This window comes from Macrosteles quadrilineatus, unplaced genomic scaffold, assembly GCF_028750875.1.
Source record: "Macrosteles quadrilineatus isolate MER2022 unplaced genomic scaffold, UCM_ALF_1.0 Scaffold_2__2_contigs__length_208266976, whole genome shotgun sequence".
Taxonomy (NCBI): domain Eukaryota; kingdom Metazoa; phylum Arthropoda; class Insecta; order Hemiptera; family Cicadellidae; genus Macrosteles; species Macrosteles quadrilineatus.
In genome coordinates, this window is record NW_026542595.1 from 186,967,640 (window position 1) to 186,994,214 (window position 26,575).

Below are 26,575 nucleotides of genomic sequence, written 5' to 3' on the forward strand. Positions count from 1 at the left end.
GCATTTGAAATTTTCAAAAGGGTTTTTCCCAAAATGACCCCTTTCAATAACAAAATTTCAAAGTCCTATAACTTTAACAAAAAAAATCGTGATTCGGAATTTAGTAAGGAATTCAAATATATATATCTCAAAATCTAAAATTCCATACAAGAGGTCCCTATTCGCTTTCCACATCACAATCTGACAAAACCATAGTTTAACCATAGATAAAACCATGTTTAACTAAATGGTGCTCTATTTGGGAGGCCTTCTTTTAGGCAACCTTTCACCTAGGTACCATTTCACTTAAATCACATATCAAGTTGGTACCGACAACTCAAATCGGTCAGCTAGGTCCCGGCCCCTCCCTTCTGGGGGAAGGGCGTGTCTTCGCCGTGGTCACGTGTTTCGTGGTGCGGTCGCTTACCCTCTACACTTCTGAAAATTCCCGCGACTTCTTTGAATTACCTCTACTCCACCCAAATTTAAATTTCAGCCTTCCTTCGTCTCGTTTTTTGTTCTGTTCTGCGTTTCTTCTTCTTCTTCTCTTCTAGATCTGCTCTAGCTCGAGTTTGAGGTTGCATTTTGGAGAATTTATTGTTTGTCAATTTCAATTGTCATACAAATTTGTATTTTAGGTGTGTATTTTCAATTTAGGCCTAAGTTACAACTACTACAGTTTAAAGAACCATTTTTGTCATCACAAAATGGGTGGAATGAGGTGGATATTGGGGACTGGGAGGACTGGAGTAATAGTGATAGTGATTCAGGAGTTGAGATTTTGGTGAGTTTTTTGACTTTTATTTAAACCCATATGGAAGTGTATCATAATTGCTACCATGTTTCCTCTTTGGTCCCGTAATTTTAAACTGTTTGACCTCACTGATTGTAACTATATTCCTATCCTTTGTTCGTCTGATTCTATTTTCCTCAATGTCCATTGTTCAAGTGTACCCAAATTAGGACTAAATACGAGGGCTACTCTTCCTTTCATGTTGAAGTGCCAGAACCACAATAATGATAGTCACAATAAGTGCCCATAGTCTGTGGGGACTTTAACATTGAAATGGCCAAGATGGAGGAACAAATCTCAATTAATTTCACGAACCTACTACGATCACTTGACCTAAAATGTATTAATAAATTCCCTACAAGAAACGATGCCTGTTTAGATAATATATTTTCAATTTTTCTCAAGATTTTTACAAAGTTTCAATTTTGCAAGGCGCTTTGGCCGATCATGATCCACTGCTTTTTAAATACCATAGACCTGCCTGCAAAAGCTCACAAAATGTAGGCCTATCTATTGAGCAGCCTAGTGTTCTTGTTAGGAAACAAAATAAACAAAATCTCAATGTTTTCCGTGAGGTACTGCAGAGCGAGTCATGGGAAGACATTACAGAAAATGAGAGTAGCCCAGTAACATTGTTTGATAGTTTTTTTGATAGGTTTGTTAACCTCTGGTACTATTGTTCTCCACCTGTTAAGAAAAAGCTTAGATCAGATAATAAGACTAGAATCTAGTGAAAAATAAAATCACCTATTATAGTGATAGTTTAAAAAAAAGTAAGGAAACCATGATGGCTTATAATTCTTTGTACAAACATTTTTTTAAAATTGATTCTGTAAAGGCTCAGGCAGCTTATAATATCTACAATAGCTTAAAAAACAGTACAGGAAGGATTTAAACCTTGCTAAAAAATTAGCCTGTGCAAAATACATTAACAATTCAAAGAACAAATGCAAGGCCGCCTGGGACATAATAACACAGGAAAATACAACCACACGCACATCTCTTGTTACTCTTGACCCTAACAAATTAAACACATACTTTACAGATTCATTTGAGGAACTGTCCAATCAAGTGGGCCAGACTCAAGACACACCAAGAGAACTACTGGAATCTACAAAAAAATTGGACGTCTCTAAATTTGAATGGATACCTATTACACCAAATGAGGTAACAAAAACAGTCTCAAAATTTTCAAATTCTAAATCTACGGATCACTTTTGGCTTTCAAACTACATAATCAAGAATATTATACACTACATATCTACACCCCTCTCCACTGTATTTAATAGTTTGTTGTCTCCGTAATGGCTATTTTCTTGACCAACTTAAAGTCTCAAAAGTAACTCCAATTTATAAAAAGGGTGACAAGAATCTATGTCAAAACTATCGCCCCCAATCTTGATAGTACCAATCTTATCCAAGGTTTTCGAAGCTCTCATGTTAAAACAGTTAAATAACTTTTTTGACTCTAATAACTTGATGACTGATTCTCAATTTGGGTTTAGAGCTGGCAGATCAACTATGATGGCAGTCTCTCACATTTCCAATTATATTATTAATGCTTTTGAAAATAAAAATACTGTTTCCATGCTACTTTTTGATTTAACAAAAGCTTTCGACTGCATCCCGTTTGACATCTTGCTGGCTAAACTCAAATTCTATGGACTTAGCAAAAACACAATAGAAATGCTTGAATCATATCTGACTAATAGGAAGCAATATGTTAGTGTGGAGGGTAAACACTCTACATTGACCACAATTAAAGCAGGAGTTCCGCAGGGCTCGGTCCTAGGCCCTTTCCTTTTTATAATCGCAGTAAATGATCTTCCATGTAACACTCCTATCGAATGTGTAATTTACGCAGACGATACCACAATTTTTACTTCTGATAAAGTCCAAACAAAGCTCTCAGAAGCTCTTTCTAAAGCAGAAAAGAGTGTTTTAAACTGGTTTTCTGCAAATAAATTGATCTGTAAACAATCCAAGACCCAGAAAATTGATTTCTCACTCTCTATTAAACAACCAGACCACTCAGTAAAAACTTCTTCAGCAAAAAACTATCGAGAGTTTCATGTTTATTCTGGAAACTCAAGCCTTTTGTCGATATTCAATATCTCAAACTAGCCTATTTTGGGCTGTTTCAATCCCATATTCAATATGGAATCCAACTTTGGGGCCATTCCCCCCTTGTCCATGAGCTTCTACTAATACAAAAAGAAGTCATTCGCACAATGTTAGGGGCTGACCCTGCAGAGCACTGCAAACCACTTTTTATCAAACTAAACATTTGCACAATCATTAACTTAAATACATCTACAATGTACTTATATACACTAGAGCTAATCTCAATGAGTTTTCCACCAGGCAGAATTACCATTCTCACCATACACGAAGTAAGGAACAACTGGATATACCACATCACAGGCTAGCCATCACAGGTAATTCTTTCAAACTCAACTGTGTGTAATTTTATAATAAGCTGCCTGAGCCTCTTCAGGCAGACAGCCTTTCTCTTTCTCTTTTCAAATCCAAAATTCATAACTGGCTTGTAGCAAATCCGTTCTATTCAGTCAAGGACATTTTGAAACATAAAATTACAATGGAATCATTCACACTGTAAGTTAGGAATTCACAATCTTTGTTAGCTATAGATATAACATACTTGTTGATGTTGATATTCTGTTTAATGTAATTTAATGTAATTTGACAATGCCTATTCCTGTATACAACCTGGTCAACGGTAATAAACTTTCTTATTCTTATTCTTATTGAAAGGTGTAACTTATTGACATGGACACATGGTCATTAGAATATTAACGTTTCAAGCAAATTCAAATTAGTTTCTGGTAGCCTATAAAATAAATTGGGGGTACAGTTTCCTGGGCTTCGCTAATATCAATTGAAACTATCAAATTGAAAATATTGATTAATAATCGATATTTTAAATATATCTATTTTAAAATTAAACTGCACTTCAGGCCTTACGTCCTACACTAAAATTTGAATAAATATATTAATCGATAAATCGATTATTTCATTCAATATATCAAGTTTGGTTAGTAAAGTTAACCTAACCTAACTTAGCTAACCGAATGAATCGATACATCAAATAGGCCTAGTCTATCCATTAGTTGCATACTAGGCCTACGCTTTTAGTTGGATTTTTAAACTCATAGAAAATTATGACTATTAGTTTTAATATAACTTCCAGTACTAGACTATTGATCGATTTCGAGCAACAAGTGTACTAGTTTTTTTTTTATATTTTTATTTTTTATAAGATGTTGACAAAGTATAAAGTTTTTCGTATGACAGTTTTAGTTTACCATTTGAGTTTTTAGCATTTTATAACATAGCCTATACGTATTTGATACTCTCAGCAGCTGGAGTAGTGTGATTTTTTCTTTGATTATTGTGGCCTCACGTGACAGGTGGAGGTGGATGGCTATAACTTACAAGGTTACATGGTACACATTAAATTCATAATGATTTGCCTATTTCGGTAGACTGGCTTTTTCGTAGGCCTACGCTTCATTGCTCTTTACAATTTCAAGAGATCTATTGTTCAAGGCGTCAATGACATATATTTCCAAACTGCGACTGCCCCCCCCCCCCCTCTGGATCCGCCACTGGGGTGCAGGAGTACTATACCAGAAGAGCACAAAATATAGACTTTTCCTGCTGTCGTCTCGAACTTACCTAGAATAGCTATCCTCGTTCTACTATTAACTACAACTCGTAACTGCCTACTCATTTGCAGGAGATGGATGCACCCTCCTTCAGAAGGCGCTGAAAGGAATACTAATTATAGGCCGCTGTACTCCGTAAAAGAACTTAAGGAAGAGCACCTAGTGAGATAAGTGTGTGTCTGCCATATCATCCGTTAAACAGCCAGGTTTTTGAAGGTATAGTTTATTGTAAATATTATATATAGAGTTATTTATCAAATCACTTAATAATTTACTAGCTTCTGTGCCCGTGCTTCGCAACGGGAAGATGAACTATACCGCCTAATCCAAACAGTTGTTAAGTAGTCTGAATTTATGAACAAAAGCCACCAAATGTTGGCCTACTGTATAAAAACAATTATGACCAACATTGTAATTGCCCTACTGTTTACGTTAAAATATATCAATAACATAATATTCATTTTCATATTTGAGTTGTTTTGTCTCAAGATCAATGAACCAACTATAAAAGGTATAAAATTACCTCAGTACTGCCAGATTGATCCTGTTTAGTCCTTATGGATTACGGGTTTTAAGGACTTAAGTCCTCATCATGAGATCTTGTACAAGAACATTTAACACTGTAACTTCGAAAGGGTCATCAAGAGTTTAAATGCGAAACATGGACATATACTATTTACAGTCATAGACGTTTTATGAACAAAACGAGTAGGCTTACTGACAAAAACTTACAATGTCCAACCCCAACCTCGTGCGCAAAGTTGCAGATGAGGGTCATGACTGCGATGCGGAAGAAGGTTGGGCGGTGGACTTTGTACAGCTCGGCTCCTTGTTCATCAGCTGTTCTTGTTTTTTTATTAGAGTATCATACAGAGCGTTAGACTGTAAACTGATTTTGTCGCTTAATAATGTGTTAGCTTGAATTTTGATTGTTTTATAAATTTCAAATTCTTCTATAGCATCCATTCCTGTATATTGCTTTAAAATTCAAAATAAACTACGCCATTGCTCGGTCCCCAGGTACTTATTTCAATTCAGGAAATTAAAGCCTTTACAACTATTATTCAACAAAAACTTCTTTGCACTAACTTGATCAGGGAAATATAGGCCTAGACAAAATATAAAAGGTTTAATTTACCTGTTGCTGATCCTGTTAAAACTGTTAACAGGGGCAGGCCAAGACCATAAAGCACTTCATCCAAAAATAAAATTATTGCACACCCCATACAGTTGTTTTCTTAAAGTTACAAGTTCAGGCGTCCGATAAAAGCCTGTAGCTTCCCAATTAGATCCTCCTCAGGAAGATATCTACCTCTTGCCACATTAACAAGAGTTATTCTTCTAGCAAGAAGAATAACTCTTGGTAATGTGGCAAGAGGTTAACATGTGTCTTTAACAAGCAATGAAAGCCCCTCAAAGATCGAGTTTGTGTCGCACGTTTGTAGGTGGAATAAACCAGTTAAAAACTTTTAGTTAAGGGTACCTATGGTAATTTATTGTAAAATAAGACCTTTTTATTTGAAACTACCAACTATACCAACCCGCATAATTTGGTACCCCCGAGTATTTTAAAATTGTGACTTTCTTTACCAAGATTAAAATGTTTCAGGAAGAAAGATGTAGCCCCAGCTCTGGACAAAAATATTATGGAGAAGGTTGGCCGCTGTACAGGGCAGCTATAGTTACTATTATATGTTGCCTTTTATTGTTATGTACTGTTTTTATACTTTACCAATAAACCTTATATTTATCTAGAGCAGTTAATTTTGTTAAAATTCTTACCAGTAAACTTCTCTGTAATTTGTAAAGAAAACATGTAAAAATGATTATATATTTTATTTTGATCTTCTAACTATTTTGACAGTTTTATAGATAAAATATTCTTTTTTTAGATATATTTTGTTATTGTTCTTGTTCGTACATGTCTCAGATAACTATACATAAAGATAAAATGATATTTATATATTTTATATATGTGAGTGTCAATCTTAAGAAGCAAAATTAATTATAGCTAGTAAAATAAAATAATGTTGGTGTTTAATGACTAATGAGTGTACTGTAAAAATGAAATAAGTAATTCAAAAGTTGAAACAAAAACTCTATTTAGCCAACCCAATAAAATCACTCAAGAATTTTCCTCTGAATAAATGTTTGAACTTCATAGTCTAGAGGTGTTAGGTTAATGAGACATAAGACTGCTTAAGGGTGTTGCTCAACGTGTAATGAATAAAATTAAATTAAGAAAAACAACAAAAGTAAAGCAAAAGAAAACTTTGAAAAGGCAAAGATCAACAATAATAAGATAAATAAATTTACAACGTTATAATTTACAAGAAAAGAAAATCAATTAAAAATTTAAAAGAATGAGTTACCGACAAACTATATGACTTGTTTGTTTTACAAAACTTTAGTTATATATTTTATTCTTTTTACATACTGTTTATTGTCCCAGAAGCACACGCACCGATACACACACTCCGAAACTCTCGATCTTCTTGGTCCAGTGGCCCGTGGTGAACTCCTCGATTTGTTTCTTCAGGTCCTCCCGCTCCGAGACTCCTCACCCCTCCATTTTCTTCATTAGCCCTTCTCATTGGCTGATTGGGTGTTTGACTTATAGGTTAACGATGTTTCTTGGAAGTCAGCCCTACCAGTCATCGCCTAGCTCACGTCAGCTGGGAAAGGAATTTGTAAATCGATACTCATGCTACTGTTCAACTCTCTTCACACCAACTGGTCGACTATAGTCCTCGCCACCCTAAGTTGAGGCAGCCAAAGGCCGCACTAGATATACGCCATGCGGCCTTGGGCTGCCTCAACTTAGGGTGGCGAGGACTATAAGTGTAATGTAAACAGAGTATCTGCTTAGATAAGCACCGTGGGTACAGGGTTAATCCCCTTTCTTACAATGTAAATCTATGTTGTAAACTTCTTGACATACGAGAACTGCTTTAAGGACAATTTATACTAGGCGTACGCTCATTCTTCCCGTATTGGGGGCCTAAGACATTGAAAAAGGCTGTGCTGGTAAAAGCGACCAGAATACACAGTAAAAATTATACTGGATATATAGCAGGTATGGATACAAAAATCATGGATGCTCAAACAGTGTCTTGCACAGCAGATCATTTTGAGAATGCCAGAGGTCTTGGCACAGATGTGCTGAATGTCTGGCCCAAAGCCCAAACGCATATGACGAGTCAATAAGAATCTGGGAAATAGTCAATATCCAGAGAATTTTGTTAATGCCAACAATTTTTAACTTATTCTTGGTGGAATCAACCATTATCTTTGGTCACATCTTAGCTAAGACATCATTAAGAGACTGAGACGGTGGTTTCATCCTGTAATTCAGCTACTAGGAGGTCACGAGTTGTGGATATTTATAGGCATGTACTGTGGATGTGATACTTCCTGGTTTGAATTAACGCCTTTACTAGTGAGTACTACGACTATCCGCAGTACTATCCTGATAATTAGACCAATTTTTTTATACCTACCAAGGAAAATGTGGTTCCCTATAGTTTCCATTAGCCCAAAGTATGGGCTATTAATTGACAGCTGTGTCTAAGGAATATATCAGCCTTAGGGCCGCTTTCCCCAAATCAAGTTTAACTTAGTCACTAACAAGGATACAAAATCGTGCCACTCATCCATCCTACACTCATCTCCATGCATACTGATACTTCGCTTAAAATAACTACTTTGTATGGTTGCCATTTCAAATTAAAGTATTAAGCCTAAGGCAAAATGACTCATAACCATAGAGGGAAGCAACTTTCCACAAACAGATTTATATGTCAGCGAACTAAGGGATCTTGATAACTCTCTTGATGTCTTTAAAGAATATGTTCAACTAAAAATAACTGTAAATTTCTTTTTATGTTTTCATGATAAATATGCAATGCAATACAACAAAGTAACTTTTGAACATTAAAAATAGCTGTTAACAACAAATTTTTCGATCAAACTCTTTACAAAAATCTGAAGGGCAGGTCCAGAATTGATGGCCTCTCAAGTCCGTAAATTGCATCTGTGATGTTGTTTAGTAAGTTCAACGCTAAATGGTTATCAGTTAACTTAACTTATCCAATCAATAGTGTTATTAATACTTATGAAGTCAAACGGAAAGGGGTGAAGCCCGTGGATAACAGCTAGCTGTCTAGTTGATATATAAAACACGTTTTTGAAAATAATTCGTTTGATGCTTTAAATGCAAATGTTAGGCATTTATTTTATGAGTTATTTAACTTTTCATACAACAGATCTATGGAACATAACAATAAATTATTCTCTTTAGCGCTCCAGTACGCTCTATTTCGCAACGGGTATACAAGTTCAGAATACATTTAATTGTTTGATGTAATAATTAAGTCAATAGCCCAAAAGTAAACACATCCGATTTATTGTGCATCCTATGTTCAATTGTGTTTTGGATTTTGTCACATAACCTGAAAACCAGTCAAACGGTTACATGGAAATTGTGGGAAATTTCGCTCTACAAGTGCCTGCTGCATCCCTGCATTTATCCCACTGAGCTAGATTTATCCAACAGTGTTGTCATATTGAGGGAGTAACACTAAATTCAGGGGCGTAATCTCGCTGAATAAAATTAAAAGTCTGCAGCAACACCTATTTCAAATTTTAAAGACAGCTTTGTCTGGAGCTCCGTTTTTATATATTCTACTACTGTATTTAACTTATGGATTTTATTTTGTACCTTTCATATGTGTTATATTTAGCTAATCTTAACATATAAAAGTAAAAGCCCTCACTCAATGATTCATTACTACTAATCCAACTTCCAGACTAGCTAGAACGTTGAAATTTGGTGTACTGATTCTTCAGGCATTAAATAGGAAAACTAAGTAGTTTTTATCCTGATCTGACTTTTGGGTTCCACCCAAGTGGTTCTGGAGTTTCCTTAACCTTATAATAAGTATCTATATTATTAAAAGACTTTGTTGGATTTTGTGTGCAGAAATTTGACCCATAAGTTTGAATGTTTATAGGCATATTGGGTATCTATATATTAAATATAGATACCCAATATATTTAATAGGCAAACACGAATTTTGTGACGTATCCGTTTTGAAGCTGCTATGCATCCGATCACCACGTAGATAAATGCTTTCCATTGACCTACCTTTATATTGATTGGCATATCACTGACAAATGATCACTATAATGTATCTCAAAACAAATATAAGACCTAGAATAATAAAATTTTGCATTGTGACGACAATCCATGTATATGGTGTAGATGTACAAAGTTGGGGGTTTTGCAAAGTTCTAAACTCAAGGGTGGTTTAGGGGATTAAATCTATTTCAGAAGAAATTCGAGTATGCAAGATATTATATTTTGGTCTGTAACTTATAAGCTACAATGCTTGGATCTTAAATCTTATGGAAGATCGGTAGTGTAGAATTAAATTATCCACAACTTTTGTATTTCAAGAGTGTTTTTCTATCTCAAACATATTTCGAGTAAAATAGGTTTACATTCAAAACTGTGAAAATTTGCTTGTTCCGCCACCTAAAAACTAGTCAGTGTCCGTACGTTTAACCATATGATTACCAATCTTTTATTTTATTAAATAGCATTATTTATTATATAATAATAATGCACAAATCAATAAAAGCTGTTAAAAACCTATCAAGTGTACTATCGCAAGTATAGCTAGCGACATTATTACATTTTAGGAGCTTGCTCCCGTAAACATTTGAAATCTTCTATTCTTAAGCTTCAATTCAGTATGAGTTGTTATCATTAACCGGAACTGCTACACAATTTGTTGTAAAACGGTGATAGTTTTCGTTAAACGTTAATAGAGTCAATCTTCTTATATTTAAAAATAAATTTAACCGATTTTCATATGATTGAGGTCTCGGGAATTGAAGGTGTGCACAGATTTCACTCTAAGCATCGGCATATATATTGATCTACTGTATTACTCGTCCAAAAAACATGTATTTGACTTTTTCGAATCCTTACTTCAATTTAAGATGCATTTCACCAGTTATAATTATATAATCCTACATATTTTGGTCTAAGAACCTTCAGTGAAATGCCGGCTTTCATTTAAGCTATTAATTAGTTATCCAAATCGGACGGACTACAAGCAATTGCAATGTGAACAACCAACATATAAATTATTTTTTTATAAGGATTTTCTATGATTAAAAATCAATAGGTCCAATATTGTTTATGTGTTTTCAAGTTTTGACGCAAAATAGTAAGTTAATTAAAGGTTTTAATTTGAGCTATATATCGTTTGAATCAGTTAAGATCAAGATACTCAATAAAAATTTATAAATTTGATTATTGCTCGAATATGATTTTCATTTCAACGTTGTAGAGTAGCATGGGCCCACTAGTAATTATTAAATGTACAGAAGGGACAACAAAATTCAAGAATAATATCAAATCAAGAGCATGCCGAGACAGTAACGGGGAACATCATATATACAGTATATCACTAAATAAAATAATGTTTTTGTGTTACTTTTACTAACTAGATATTTTATACTGTACATATAATTTCCTTCGGCATTTATACTGCCTACTTTGTAGCCGTAAATATCGGAATTACCCACATTACCCTTGTATGGGAATGTTTATTGCTCCAGACTTTTGGGTTGGCAGCACTGTTCACCCCATAACAACTACTCCCTCCCCCAGAAACCTTGCAGCCAATGAGAGCAGTCGATGCCCCCACCACAAGAGCAAGAGGGCGTTCATTACCTCACCAAATTGAAAAGTAACCAACCTGACCGATTTCAATATCGGGCAGGTAGGTCCCTTCACCAGTTTGAAAGGTTACCTACTTGAAGGGATCCCCTCTATTTCAACTTAAAAGATTAACCATTGGCATAGAGGAAACAAGCACAAATAGTATACAATGAAGCTGCATGGAATTTAAAAAACAATAGCCCAGCCGTGGAACGGACTTAAAAAGATAGAAACAAGTTTTTAAGGTTATGTTCACCTTGTTCTCATGCTATGCCAACTGAACTATGCTTAGATTTGTTTGTTGTTAGGTTAATTAATGTGGAAGTGGATTTAGTGGAATGTTGATTATTTACAAACTCATTTTATAGATTAATTGTTTCTACACCTTGGAGTTTTAACTAGGCCTATAAAATTTACTTTTAACTTTTCCTAATTTAGGCTTTAGGTCTTTAACATTTAGAAATGGGTAAAGGTAAGAAGAGGAGGCTCAAGGAAGACAACGAACAAGAATTTGATCCTGCCCCCAAACATTTATCAATTGCTCACATCAGGAACCAAGAAAAACGATTAATTGTAATACTTGAACAAGCCCAGTTAGAATCAGTAAAGGTAGGCTTTTAAAATTACTAATTGAGATAAGTTAAGCTCATTCTTGTTCTATTTTATGTTGGTAGGCCTAGCCTATTCAAAGATTATAAGTTGAGGAACGAACTTAGAGTTTTTTTAGATTAGGCCTATTTGTTTAAGTGAGTAACTTAACTTATTCCAAACACAGTCTGATGTTGATCCGTTAATGTTGACCCTTTGCCAGACAGCAACTTAACTTACCAATGACAAAATTTTTCATTTAACTTACCAAAGTCGCCGCGGCTGGGTCACTGGTGATGCATGGCGTGCCGTGGTAAGAGGTGGCTGCCTCACTGGGGATACAGCGTGCAATGCATTGTTTGCCCAGTAAATGCAGCTCAAGCTCTCGCTGAAGACGGTTGGTACCCGTTAGTATTGTAAGTTATCTCTAATACCAGTCTAATATTGTCGTGTAGGTTCGTGGTAAATTTGCCCGTAAAATCCCTGGTTGGCAAGCTTATAAATCAACTTGTCCCGTCTTTCTCCCTCCAATTGGCAATACAATGGGACCAGCTACGTACCATGCAGTGCTGCTAATTATCAGTGGGTGTTTTAGCAAACTAGGCCTATGTCAACTTTTGTCTTAACACAGCACATTTCTGAACCTTATTTGCTATTCGTCACAGTCGCGGCGACTGGGCTTTAGAGGTGGGTGGGCGAAATCTAAATATAGGCTATTGTTGATACCTACTGCTTTTTTAAAACATAAATTCAATTTTACTAACCTCGGAGTATATGTCCTTGTGTAGTATACTTTTCACTTGCGGTAACTAATACTGAAAGTTAATTATTGGTCACATCCTAATGTTATAAAAAAGTTCTACCTACCCCTTTTAAAAATCTCAGTTCATTTATTTCTTCAATAAAACTATAGGTAAAAGGCCCTCAATAAAATAGTCTTAAAACTTAACTCAGTTTTTGAGACATCAATAAGTAGAATTGAGTATAACTTACACTAATACAGAATGGTAGTAGTGGCCTGTATGAAACTATCCGTAGTCTAGGCTATAGGCTTATGCTAATGAATCAATGGTGCAGTACTGTATAAAATCCAATAATTTCACATCATAATCTAACTTAGTTCATTATGGTTTAAAAACAAAAGAAACCAGAGACCTTAAAAAGTGTAGCCTACTTCGGAAAATCAAAGTAGACTGAAAGCCTGATAGCCGCAAAAGTTTATTATAAACTGTTACAAATTATAAACAGTGAAACTTTGTGGTTAGGTTAGTAATATTGGCATGACATTAATAGACCATAGCCTATACAATATGTTAGTGCTTTGTTTTCCAGCCACATTCTTAACCTTGGCTACTTTAGAAAAGTGTTAAATGTCTAGGTACGCCTAGCAAATACTTCAACACATTCTTCAAGTTTTATGTTGTTGGAGGTCTCTTTTTCTATAGCCAGTATGGCTAAATTTGATAAACGGTCTTGGAGCATTGAGTTTCTTAAATCGTTTTTGATCCGTTTTAAATTAAGACACTGAAAGATCGTTCAGCGGTTGCAGTAGACACTGGGACAGGCAAAAATAATTGCAGAAGCTTAAAAGAGATTATGAAAATTGAACTGATTGTGAACGTTTTCGGACTTAAATTGCCGTACCAAATTTGACACAAGCTCATTAGGTTGGTCTGAGTTGGGGTTTTTTCTGTAAAACACACCAATTTCAGAGGCTAAAGTGTCACTTTCTAAACCAAACGCGTCACTCACAGGAGAGCATGCTCCTTTGATACGAGAGTCAAGCTGTTTTTTTCATAGAAAAGGCCAGTAAAAGTTCCATCATGGAAGAGTTGGGTAAGCTGGTTTTTATCAAAGCGTGTCTTGATTTTCTGGCTGAGAGTAGGCTATCTGGCAGAGGATGGTAAAATGTTCTCAGGAAAAAGTTTTGGGGAAATCGTTTTCAGGGTGAATATCTCCTCCTCCTATTTTCTGTGGGAGTTTTATTTTGCGTGAAACAGTAGGCCCTTTGAAAGCCATGACTTTAAAAAAAAAGTGCATCAGAAAAAACTTTCGGAATTCTGTTTTTTTCTTGTTGACTAATTTCCATTACTATATCATATTTTGTATATATTTATGTAATAGCCTATTTTGTAATACTATACTAGACACTTTTTATTGTTAATTATGTTAGGTATTTGTATGAGGGTAGCTTGTCAATTTAACTACTACCACACAACTAACTAGTTAAAACAAAAATAGGCCTTATGTTATAATTTGAGAAATATTTCCTAGGAAAGTGGGGGGGGGGGGGGGGTAGGGGGGCAGTTGCCTAAATGCCGCCTCTGATTTGTCAGACCAAAATATTTGAAAGCCAATCTCCCATCAATCAGGTGTAGCATTAAAAGATATTTCTTTTGACATTTTCACAGTTTGCTAGTTTTGAGTCGATTACATTAGTAGTTGACCGTAAAGGTTAAGAATTAGTTAGTCAACTGGTCCATTTTCAGAGATAACTTATATCTAGTTTAGTGACTTTTACTTTGTTAGTAAAACATAAGTTAGTAAAAGGACAAGATTACCGATACCTAGGCTATCAGATTTTCAATAATGTTTAAATCTGCAGGTAGGAAACACATTCCAGTTGTTGAACTGTGATGATCACGAAGGTATTCTCAAGAGGCATGACAGAATGCCAGGTGCAGTGCGACCAGATATTACCCACCAATGCCTCATGATGTTGCTCGATAGCCCTCTCAATCGAGCTGGTCTGCTACAGGTAATTTAGGCCAAACAAAATACTATTCCTAAAACCTTTTAAGTATATAGGCCTAATTAAGATTCAACATATTACATTCATAAAAATAGTTTCCAGCCTTTTTTTTAAGAAATAGTGACTTTTGTTTGAATATCAAATTGTTTTTTTAGTTGTAAGTTCATCTTCATTTTAGTAAAAGTTTATAATTTATTAATCATTTAGGTTCGTTGTTCATGTGATCACAAATATGCTATTGCCAAGCTCAGTTTATCAACCTGAATGCTCTAGAAATGCTTCTTAGATGCTCTATTTTAAACTTTACTAAACCATATTGAATTTATTGAGCAGTCCATTTTGAGGGTTGAATATTAAGTTCTTCATGAGGGTCATATATACGTTCAGAATGTCCTTAGTTCTCAAAGATATTAGTTAGCCAGTCTAATAACATTAGGTTACACAGACAGAGATTTTTAACCAAGACTAAACAAATGATGAATTTTAAAATTTAAAAAGGTTACCGTACCTACAACAACCTTATTACAAGTCCTTGGACCTTAACTTAAGTGACTGCCAACAGGTAAACTTTTTTTATTTGTAAAACAACTGGTCCGAAGTCACCAAAACAAAATTAAATTATTTGTTTTGTAAAATATTTTACACCAATGATATTTATAGTGCTTTCAATTATCAAGCAAAATTTTACTTTTTTGTTTCAGATTTATATTCACACTGAGAATAATGTCCTGATTGAAATCAATCCGCAAGTTAGAATACCAAGAACATTTAAAAGGTTTTGTGGTCTGATGGGTAAGTTACTAGCACTACCAAGTAACAATTAATTTGTCTGGCCAAAATCATCTTATTGACTCAATATATTATTAGTTACAGTAATTTACTTATTCGAAACAACCAGTGCTATAAGCCCAGCAACTATTGAGTATGCACTGAGAGTGTAACACATTTTGACATTTGATTGTTGGGTGAGGCATCTTGGAGGTAATAAAAAAACCATGTAGCCACCCTCCTAGCAGGTGCTCTACATTGGTGGGGGGGGAAGTAGCACAGGGCACATTCTAAAACGTTGCTCTATATCATACAAACTAAATACAATAGAAACATGCTCTAAACGGCATTTTATTACACAAATTATGTTTGGCATTGACAGTGAACAGTACTTATCACAGATTTGGGGTATTTTCTTGTACAACATTTTAAAATTAATTTGTGTGATGATAAAACACTGTTTAGAACATGTCTCTATTGTAATTAGTTAGCGAGATATCAGCAATGTTATAGAACTAGAATGTTATAGAGTCCAGTTGAGCCAAGTGTGCATGCGTGAGGCAACAGACACAACGTTAGTCTGCTCCTCCTCGCTTGACGAGCAGTAGAGGGGTCTCCTGGAGTCCGCAGAATTTGCAGAGTCTTCTTGCATTATTTTGTAACAACAGCTGTAAGCCATCGGCTCAAAAATCTGGAAGCGTAACATAACGTTAAAATACCTCCAACAAAAATCAGAAGTTGAAATGCGTTAAACTTTCAGTGCTTACTCAACCCTTATAGATGCTCGACTAGGCCTATATATAGCTCAACTCAATGACATTATTACTTCCTTACTTACTATGATATTATTAGGATCTCTAATTTGTTACCGTTAATAAAACAAATACCCCCGCCGCAGCAAACCTGCCGACTAAGCGAATTTCCATTTGTCTAAATTGATTTTCAGTTAAATATATTTTAATAACATTAGGTTTAACGAGTACCTAGGTTTGCTGCCACAAGGAAACTAATAAAGTGTGTTTTTGAGTAAAATATTGATAGCTTAGTACAAAATAAATAAATTTGCCAAATTTGATCAAAATATATCCATAAACAATCAAACTACAACATTTGACAATATTCTCCATAAAAATAACATGGGAATTTTAAATTTACAATTTTTTTAATTTTCTCCGTTACTAATAATCGAACAAAAATACTTTTATATACTAAATTATTTGTTTTTTTAAGCTCTTTAAAAAGGTTTAAAGAGAAATCGGGAAATTTTGTGTTTTGAGGGTCAAAAGTGATAAAAACCAATTTTTACCCCATAAAACCCCCCGTAAAGCCCCATTCCCATGGTCCGATCGTGCTGGTTCGCAAACTCATTCAAGTTTATCCCGCTTTACACCTTTAAACCAAATTTCATCAAAATCGGACAAAAATTACTCGAGTTATCGCGTTCACGGACGTATATATATATATATATATATATAAGTCTATATATATATATATATATATATACATATATAAAAATTTGAACGAATGGTGTTTTTGGCCTCTGGGGACATCAAAATGAAAAAGTAAATCGGTCCCGGTTCTAGGTCTTACCATGCCACCTACGGTAATAGCTACTTCCCTATAGGGAAATTCGCTAAAACCAGAACATAGTTGTTTACTAAATACAAATAGTTTGAATTTTAAGTATAAGAACCCTAGGAAATCGTACTGATAAATAATATGGTTGACATTCTCACATAATCTTGGTCAAATTATGTTTTAAATAGGCTATCTATTTTCTGGATAGTTATTCGTAAAGGGCTGTTGATCTTTAGTGTGTTTTGCATCCCTACAGTATTTTACTTAATTGGTTTTGTGAACCAAGTACTAAAGTTCACTATGTTTTCAGTTCAGCTCCTGCACAAGTTCAGTATACGAGCTTCAGACAATGCAATGAAGTTATTGAAAGTTATTAAAAATCCAGTAACAGATCATTTACCTGTGGGTTGCCGCAAGATTGGGACTTCTTTTGCAGCAGAGAAAGTTATCAATCCGAGGGAAATTGTACCTCAGGAAGAGCCAATTGCCATTGTGATTGGAGCCATCGCAAGAGGATCGGTAAATTAACTATATTTATCATTTATCTTTTAACTACAGAATGAAATAAGAATCTGAGTGTTGTTAAATGTAATCTGTCTTTTAATGCTGGCTCTTTACCCAACAGGAAATTAATAAAAATCAATATACCTCCCTTCGTTTTTTTAATACTTTTTATATGTCTTTTTTTTCTACATGAGCACTAGTCCTAAGTAGGCCTAATGATGTTATAGGCAATCAACCCATTCAGCCAACGGTGACATGGTAACTCCCCCAAGTGTGGCGTTGAGGTCTTTGTACATGTACGGGTTCAAATCCCGTACATGTGTAATCCATATAGAGCTTACTAATGTCAAATGTGTGGCTTAGCTGGGCCCACCATGGGTGGAATTAAGGATTGCAACACATCCGCTTATTTTTACATTGCCCCCACGGCATTATGGGGCACTATATAAAATACAAAGAGTCGCTCTCAGCAACACTCTAACTGAATCCAATAACTATATAATTGCTGTGAGCGCTGCTGTAGATAACTCTAAAGACGGTGATACACAATTGATCTTTTCCCCGATCAAGACCCCGAACCGAGAAGGGAGAAGGGAGGTTAAAGGGAACATGTTTGATAGTGTGTCAGGAGTCCGTACACCGATCCAGAGGGTGAACCAGTCATCAGTCTGAGCAGGGAGACGAGCGCTCTGGAGGCCATTTTTGACGAAAGATCAAAGCAAAGACGGAGAGATGTACGATAGTGTGTCACGGTATATTCTTGCCCCGTACGCCGTCGCGAGCGCCGTACCGAGAGACCGCCTGCGCTAGCGTTGATAGTTCTAATTTAATTTGGCATTTAAACTCTTTAATTGGTAAAATTAAAAAAAAATTTGCGTGATATTTTTTCGTTATATATTTTGGGCATTTATGTTGTAATTCTGTGGTTTGTTTGGTCAAGGTTAAAAAATGTACAAGTTAAACCCGTAACTCAATGACATCAATAATGTTAAGCTTGAATTAAGTAATTGATGTTATACTTAAATTCTTTCAAAATAAATATAAACATTAATATTAATAAAGGCAATTTAAATGATCATTCTGTAACATTTTATTTCATTTTTTATTATTACTGCCTCTGCGCTCTCACTCACACACGCTCTCCATCTCTCTCTTAACTCCTCGTTGCTGCGCTTGGTAGAACTCGTCTGGTCTTGGTCTTGTTTGGGGAAATGTTCGGATTGAAATTTTGCTGATATTTACCTCCCTTCCCCCTTCTCGGTTCGGGATAAAGATCAATAGTGTGTCACCGCCTTAAGAAGGTTGAAAATAATCTTGTCAATGTGCCTCTTTAGAGAGATACAAGATGTTTCTTAATTGATTGAGACTTTTAAAAACAATTTTACCCTAAACCGCCCTGTTCATTTTATCTAATAGTTTACATTTATGTTTCAGGTGCAGCCAGATTATATTGAAGACACTATATCAATAAGCAACTACCCACTATCCGCTGCACTAACGTGCAGTAAGCTGTGCTCTGCTTTTGAAGAGGTCTGGGGTGTTATGTAGGAATATGCTTGTTTACTTTGTAAATACATTTTTATGAAACGTGTTCTTTTTTTATTGTACCATTTTTTAAATCTTGTCTCTCGTTTATGACTTTTAGAGATCATAAACAAGTTTTTTGAAGTTTGATTTTTTAGAATTTGTTTTTAAAGATTCAGTGATGCTGGCTAATTTTCTTTTTAAATGTGAATTTAAAAACAGCTGAACTTTCAGTTGAATACTATACCACAGTGAGATAGTAACGAAAAAACAGTTTATGAAAATGGGTTTATAGTCGGGACCACATAAGTTTGCAGTTGAGGGAGGAGCCTATTTACCATATGGTTTTGAATTAACCAATGAGAACGGTGCGGTGTTGCCAAATCTAATAATACCAGCTTATTTGAAAATATTGCTTTGTATATTTTTCACCACACTATGATGTTTTTGGCTGTATTACATACGTTAATTGGTGGCTGAAAGTTACGTTTTGCTGGCCATGCCAGCTGTCATCGTAATTTGGGGACCGAGCAGGTTTTTACTGGCCGGGGCCGCAAAATCAGCTGTCCGCTTACATACTTAAAACATGAATGCATTTAAAATTAAATACACAATCAAAATCCATAGCATTGCAATAGAATTGTGTTATTGTCACTGTTGCCTAGCAAGTATTTATTTTTGCTGATTCCTCAAATTATTTCTTCCCATAACCTTAAAGTTGTAGTTGTGTTGACTATCAGTGTGCATTATTATGGTGGTGAATAGTGGTAATAGGGTATAGTGTGGTGAAAAATAACGTTCGTACCACGGACCGAAATGGTTTTGCAGCTCTCGATCGATTTAAGTTCTCGACTTCGTCTCGAACTTAAAAACTATCTCGAGCCGGCAAAACCTCATTTTCGGCCCTAGGTACGAAATATACTATTAATTAGTGTTGTCAATGGGCGATATGGCAACGTCGCACTAGCCTTGTCTTGTGATAGGCTGCCGCCAACTGCAATCTTTACGTGATCCCGACAATAGGTTTTTCATCACTCTATTCCAAAATCGTCAATTTCCATACACCAAAAACAAATAGTGATCAGCTGACTTTTCCTGACATATTTTGGGACTTACATGGTTTTTTTAGTGTTTTACATGCGAGTCGAAGACGAGCTTAGGAAACACTATCCAAAATTGGTCACTTTCGTGACTAGTAGTAAAATAACTATTTATTTACAACTGTAACCTAATTGAGGTAGGTAAATCGTGCCTTGTGTTGTAGATCTAAACGAAACAAATTTAATATATTGTAAATTAATAGTTTTATTCACCTAATGACTATCTCAAACACACAATCTTTGAAAGTAAAATGGTATTGTGTTATTCGTACAGCCTCGGAATTTAATCCTATAGTAATGCGCAATTTGCACACAACTCCTCTCGTATTTGAAATAAGGCAATTGTTGTTATACCAGAAATAGTGATTTACTTACCTCAAAAGTAGCCTATTTCTAATTCATTTTTATTAACTTTCGTCTCTTGTGTAATCTCGTGACTGGGACGGTGGCGTCGTCCTTTAATCCAGCTACTAGGTCTACAAATTGTGGATATTTATAGGCATGCACTGTGGATGCAATGCTCCCTATTGTGGATTAACGTCCACACTAGTGAGTAAGACTATCCGCAGTACTATCCTGATAATTAGACCAATTAGACAACTGTGTCTAAGGAACATGTCGGCCTGAGTCACTTACAAGACTACAAGATCGCGCCATTCATATTTGAGTTATAATACACACATAGTGGCATCCCATCTTAAATAATGGATAACTGTGATAACAGTTAGTTGTGAACTTTGTGTGTGCTGATAGCTTGTCTGGAATTCTTTTCTTGGGTAAGTTAGTTGTGTATCTTGTAACGGGGAAGTTAAATATATTGAGTAGAAGTAATTTATTAGTTAATTATTCGCACATTACAAAATCCTACTAATATTATAAATGAGAAAGTTTGGATGCATGTTTGTGACAAGTAAACGCGAAAAATACTGGTCGGATTGGGCTGAAATTTGGTATGATGATAGCTCACATTCCCGATTAACATATAGACGCATTCTTATCTCAAAAGTCCTTTCGGGCTCCGCCCCAGTGGCTCTGGAGTTTCCCATGTTAACCTTATGAGTAATCATATTTAAAAGGAATAAAATAATTTTGTCAGCTGTTTCAAGTATCCAAGTCCTATGATATTGAATAGCATTAAAAAGTTACAAGGTTTACCAACAGGGTGCAGTACTATTATTTTTTTACATTTATGACAACATCTATTATATCCTATAAAGGCCATAAAGGTTAAATTTAGTTTTAAAAGGCTTATGTGTAACTATTTTATCAACAGATGTAAAGATCAAAATGTTTCCATTTCGTGTTCTCTTCCCGTTGCAAAGCACGGGTACAACAGCTAGTTAATCATATTTGCCTTAAAATAAACTCACAGAGAAGGTTTGACCCTTATAGTTATACTAAATTTTACCTGGTAACAAGGAAATATACCAGGTGGTGAAAATATTAGCCAAATCTAGTTATCACTCGGTATTTATTAAATGATTATTCAACCTGTAGTAATACACACATTTAAATGCTTAGTGATACTTAATCACATCAGTTTACCATACTGTCACTGTGTTTATCACTGTCAAATTAATAGGTTCGAAACGTGCTCCTTTCTCGTGCCAAATCTACACATACGCTCTTCACACAAATCTTGGACGAATTGTGGCACTTTAGAGCATGTAATGCGATATTTCAAGTTAACAGATACGTAATGAATTAGTACATTTGCAGAATGAACGATAAACTGGGTCTCGCGGGTAATGAGACAGATTCCTGAGTTCTATACGATTATAACTATAAATTTCGTCGCACAAGACAAGTGCCCCGGACACGGTACATGAATTAATTTTAAGACCGGTGTATTAAACATAAATATACTATCATCGTGCGAGACATGTGCCTCTCGCGGATCAACACGAACAATGCACCCAACAGACCACTGTAATTCAAACAACAAAATACAGAGGAAAATAGCTCAAACTTATGTTATGACTAAACGCCTATTAAGATGAGTTCGTTAAGATAGTTATGCTCAAACGTACAGTGATATCGCCATGCAAGATACGCACCCTACATGGAATATTACGTGTAACGTAACATATTATCTACACTCTTCGTAGGACTTTAAAATGCAAATATAGGATCACAATTCAAAAGGGGACTTTACATTGAAGAATAAACAATAAACTAACACTCTCTGAAAATAAAATCTTACTTCATCTTCTCTTAAACTACAGAACAACAAAATGATACACTCTGAAATAAAATTCTACTAATTTTTTACTTCTTATAAAAAACTCAACCAAAATGATTCATTACTTTAAATTTAGAGGGCCTTTTATATTTATAATCGAACCGACAAGACATGCCTCTGCTTGATTATAGTGTAAAATTTTTTAATTAATTTAGAGTCTAGAGTTAATTTGCCTCTAACCGAGAGTGAAAACGTTCAATATTTTATGTACTCAATACTAAAAAAATTAAGATCGAGACAGACTTTGGAAATTTGAGATTGACTCAAACTAAAGAATTAACAACTTTCGACTTTTGGAGACATTTACCAATTTGGAAATAAGCCTCGTTCAGTAATCAGCGACACAACACTCACCAATACAATCACCAAAACTTCTGAACTCGATAGCTTGATGGTACGGCACTGAATGCCCTGAGGTCACCTCCTAGAGCTATGGACCCCTCTCAAGGATATGGCAGGGGGGTAGCTATCTGACGGTGGCACCTGACGTACGCTACGACAGATCTCAGATTCACTCATCTCACAGGAAATTTGAAATTCACTGTCACAATCTAATCCTTCTTCCTTTACGTGCTCCTACGAACTTGATAATCAAGAAAATTAAATATTATTGCATTTTAGAAATAATTACAGTACTAGGTGTATTACTTTTGCTGCTGTCCGTCAGTTCATAGAAATGCCTCTGGCCCCATCAAAGTTGTTATTTTTTTAGGTAAGGAATTCAGTATTTTCTTTTCCCCGGCTACATTTTTGAAATACTAATGTTTCCTGTTAAATAATATTTAACCTGTAAAATTATTTTGACAGTTAGGCATTTGAAAAATAATGATTTTGTGGTAAATTAATTTATTTCATATAAACAATAATATAAATAAAATGTTTTCACTTTACAATCATAAATCACATAAATTGTTCTGCTAAATATAATTACCTGAAAAAATTGGACGTACTTCTATTTTCTATAAATTTTAAATCAAATGAAGATACATTTCAGAAATAAGCCATCATAAAGCACCAGTTGCCACCTACGTGTATTGATTTAACATTTTACCAAAGACGAAAACAGAAATAGACAAATAAATTATGTTTGTAAAGTAGGCCTACTGTAGACAATGGTGAATCGTTCAACTAACATACAAAAACTATCATGACTCAACAATTAATAGCTGAATTTTTTTAAAGAAACAATAACATTGACTTCAGTCCATTAATGAAACATCAATACAATACACATTTTAAAAACTCCCTGATGACAGCCTATCAAATACAAGCAGTAAACTAAATGGGCTAAATCTTATTTTATAGTTACATGATACTTTTTAGAGAGTGGAATCTAATTCCACTCTTTTTATGGAATTTGTTTTGCACAAACCAGTTAGTTGTACTGTTGGTGACTCACAATAGATTTGTGTTTATATTTTTAAATGGGAGAAAAATGTACTTATCTTAAAAGTAACATAAGTGTACAGAAATTATATATATATAAAAACATAAATCATAGAGATATAGTATTCAGAGATCACAGTTAACTGAATATAACTACTGCTGCATTGAAATTATGGTAACCAACTTCATGCAAGGGAGTATCACAAAATATATTAAAATGTCATCCGTTAAAAAATCTTTTAAAATACCTGTACAATAAAATGGCTTCTACTCTATAATGATGCAACATTGCAGGACTAAAATTTAAATATAGGCGTGTTTGTGTGATTATTAATCTCCTTCCTCAATTTAACATTTGATTTTTATCTTTAAAATACCTACAGTAATTTCTTAACCTGAAAAATACATGATGAAAATCATACAATGCCAATGATTTTGTCAGAAACAACAGGTTAGGTAATAATAAAATTAATGTATTGATCTATTACACATTGAAAATAACTATGCTAAATAAATTATTATCACATTACTGGCCATAAAATATATCAAATTCTTAGGCTCTTTGTGAAAAATTATCAGTTTGCATGAAGTAAAATTAAATCTTACAACTGGTGCTTACAGTTCTATAATTTACCACATTTTATTTTTTTCTGGTTTTTTCAAGAAGACTAGAAGAACTAGTTTTCGATTGTCTTTCAGGTTGTGATAATTGCTTCCGAAAGCCAGGTGGGAAGGAGCTCAGAATGTCTGCGCGATAGCACAGGTGTGGCCTGGGCAGGAGCGGAGTGAAAAGATAAATAATCTCAAACAAATAGTAAAAACTCAAAAGTATTTCTCCCTATTAGGCAGCACTCGCCATGCCGAAGACCACACTTTCTGCGACTTTGGTAAACACTTGTCACAACCGAAATAAAAAAAGTATAAAAGAAATGTTTAAGCGCTACCCTTTAATGAAACTCAGCCAATTAATCACTCTACCAATAGGTTTGATTAATTTAGTTACACTTAACAATTATTTTAACGAAACCATCAGACGATGGAGCAACAGTTTAACCAAGGAACTACACCGTAATAACATGGAGTACTAAATCCTTGAATGAAAATTGAAATTTTGTAACATGCGGGCAGCAACATGTTTTGGCCCTTTTAAAAAAAGTATTTAGTATATTATTTTAAACTAAATATAGATCAACAGTAATTGAACATTAATCAACCAATGCTACATGATAGTAACTTTAGACTTTAGAATTTGTAGTTAGTGTTGAGAGGGCTGAACTCAACACTGTCGCTCGTAGATGCAGCAACACAGCAGAGCTGTCCAGAGGCGGCTGCGACACTTCCTCAGACATTTGGATCTCCAGACAACATAAATCAATTCTTCACAGACGATTCTTCAACACAAAATATTTCAATCAAACGAGAATTGGAGGAACTGTAACATTAGTCTTTGAAAGTTTTTTCCTCCAATCACGTTTCAAACAAAACTAATCTTCCCTTTGTGATTCCTGATTCAATGATTCTCAATCATAAGAAGAATAACTATTTACAAATCACTTTTCACTGTTAATGTCCCCGAAGAACTCACTGGATTATGTATTTAAACTTTTATCGAACACGACAAATCCGAGAGAGAACAGTTAGTACCAAAGATGGTGTAGCCTAAAGAATATAATCTATCAGTACAAATATGATAAGTGATGTTTATTAACTTAACAAAAAAATTATAAAATTGCAAAACCTTTACGAATAAAAAGGAAATAAATAACTATAAGTGAACAACAAGTTAGAACATAAATATCGTGTCAGATCTATTAAATTGTTCTGTTTTCTTTATTAAAAACAGGTTGTGTTATTAAAAATGTCTGACAAATCTCAAGCAATAGTTATAAATAAATGTAGAAAAGTAAGAAGAAAATTTGTGAACTCAACACCTTCAACCCCAGGAGATCCAAAGATGTTAAAAGACTAGAGTTGAAAATGTAAAGCCACACAAATATTTTAAACTGCAATGTATATGGAGCACATAATAATTGATGGAAACTGTTTCCTCTCGGCACGTGAATTTCAATGAGGCCCGTAACCCTAATTAATACCTAAAAGTTGACGGATGAATGAACAACGAAATCTCTGTATATAAATTGTATCAAAATTCGATGAGTAACTAAAAATGTTTGTTTTGTTCATGACACTGTTTACTCGTAGAAAAATATGGGCGTCAGTATGTGAAGAGCTATGTACATCGGACAGAAGAGCTTATTTACTGATGTTCCCCTCTTCGATACCCTCTTCGATCATCTTGGGAACATATAAGGCTGGATCAATCACCTGAAAACAGCAGTTTTTATGAATAATATTTCAAAACTACATAATATAACATTTTTACACACAATCATTCTATATCAAAATTAATGGTATTTTATGTACATGTCTCAAATTTTTTTGTGAAATATCAGATTAGAATACGGTCTTATGTTGCTTTGTTCCTATGGATCTCCAAGTAAAAATCATAAAAGAACTTTGATCATAGTCTACAACGATAACTGAAAATAAAAATAGAAGTTTTTCTAAAAAAAAAATAAAAAATATGACATTAAGACACAGGTATCTAGGCAGTTGGATTAACGTTGTTAATGATAACTATTCGTTGGTATTACAATGCCCGTCTATTAACGGGCTGCCATTTTAATTCGAGCAAAGCATGTTATTCATGCAGAAAGCCTTTTTAAAGCTGTTGGAAGAGGGCTAATATTTGCCTATATTATAACCATTTTTGATTAAGCAAGTAATATGACATTATTTAGTTGGATAAGTATTTTTACTGAAATCAGGAGAACACAGTCCTTGTCTTTAGAGAACTTTAGTCTGTAATTTTATTTTTGTATTTTTTATCAATGTGTGTGTACAATGAACTGGGGTGACAAGGACTGTGTTCACTTGAT

General features: G+C 34.6%; 2 protein-coding genes and 1 long non-coding RNA gene across 6 annotated transcripts in view; 2 read left to right on the forward strand and 1 right to left on the reverse strand.

Moving 5' to 3' along the window:
* Nucleotides 1-561: 561 nt before the first annotated feature.
* Nucleotides 562-6,220, forward strand: LOC128987223 (uncharacterized). 3 transcript variants are annotated; one of them, XR_008490209.1, is made up of 5 exons: nt 565-763; nt 1,818-1,939; nt 3,137-3,210; nt 4,533-4,677; nt 6,071-6,220. It is a non-coding gene; the product is annotated as an uncharacterized LOC128987223 (long non-coding RNA). The 3 variants fall into 3 exon arrangements; XR_008490211.1 differs by lacking the exon at nt 3,137-3,210; XR_008490210.1 differs by lacking the exons at nt 1,818-1,939; nt 3,137-3,210 and having other exon boundaries at nt 562-617.
* A 5,298-nt stretch (nt 6,221-11,518) lies between these two features.
* Nucleotides 11,519-18,975, forward strand: LOC128986923 (ribosomal RNA small subunit methyltransferase NEP1). The gene is made up of 5 exons (XM_054407536.1): nt 11,519-11,803; nt 14,388-14,540; nt 15,236-15,326; nt 17,191-17,399; nt 18,819-18,975. Exons 1-5 carry the CDS (start codon nt 11,657-11,659, stop codon nt 18,930-18,932), a joined length of 714 nt encoding a protein of 237 aa, XP_054263511.1. The 5' UTR covers nt 11,519-11,656; the 3' UTR covers nt 18,933-18,975.
* Nucleotides 18,976-23,079: 4,104 nt separating this feature from the next.
* The window catches only part of LOC128985709 (ATP-dependent RNA helicase me31b), a 31,626-nt gene continuing 28,130 nt past the window's right edge, over nt 23,080-26,575 (reverse strand). For both annotated transcript variants that reach the window (XM_054405508.1, XM_054405507.1), the window contains one exon: nt 23,080-25,961. In XM_054405508.1, the coding sequence (XP_054261483.1) occupies nt 25,890-25,961 (72 nt within the window). In that variant the 3' untranslated portion in view covers nt 23,080-25,889. The remainder of the gene's footprint in view (nt 25,962-26,575) is intronic.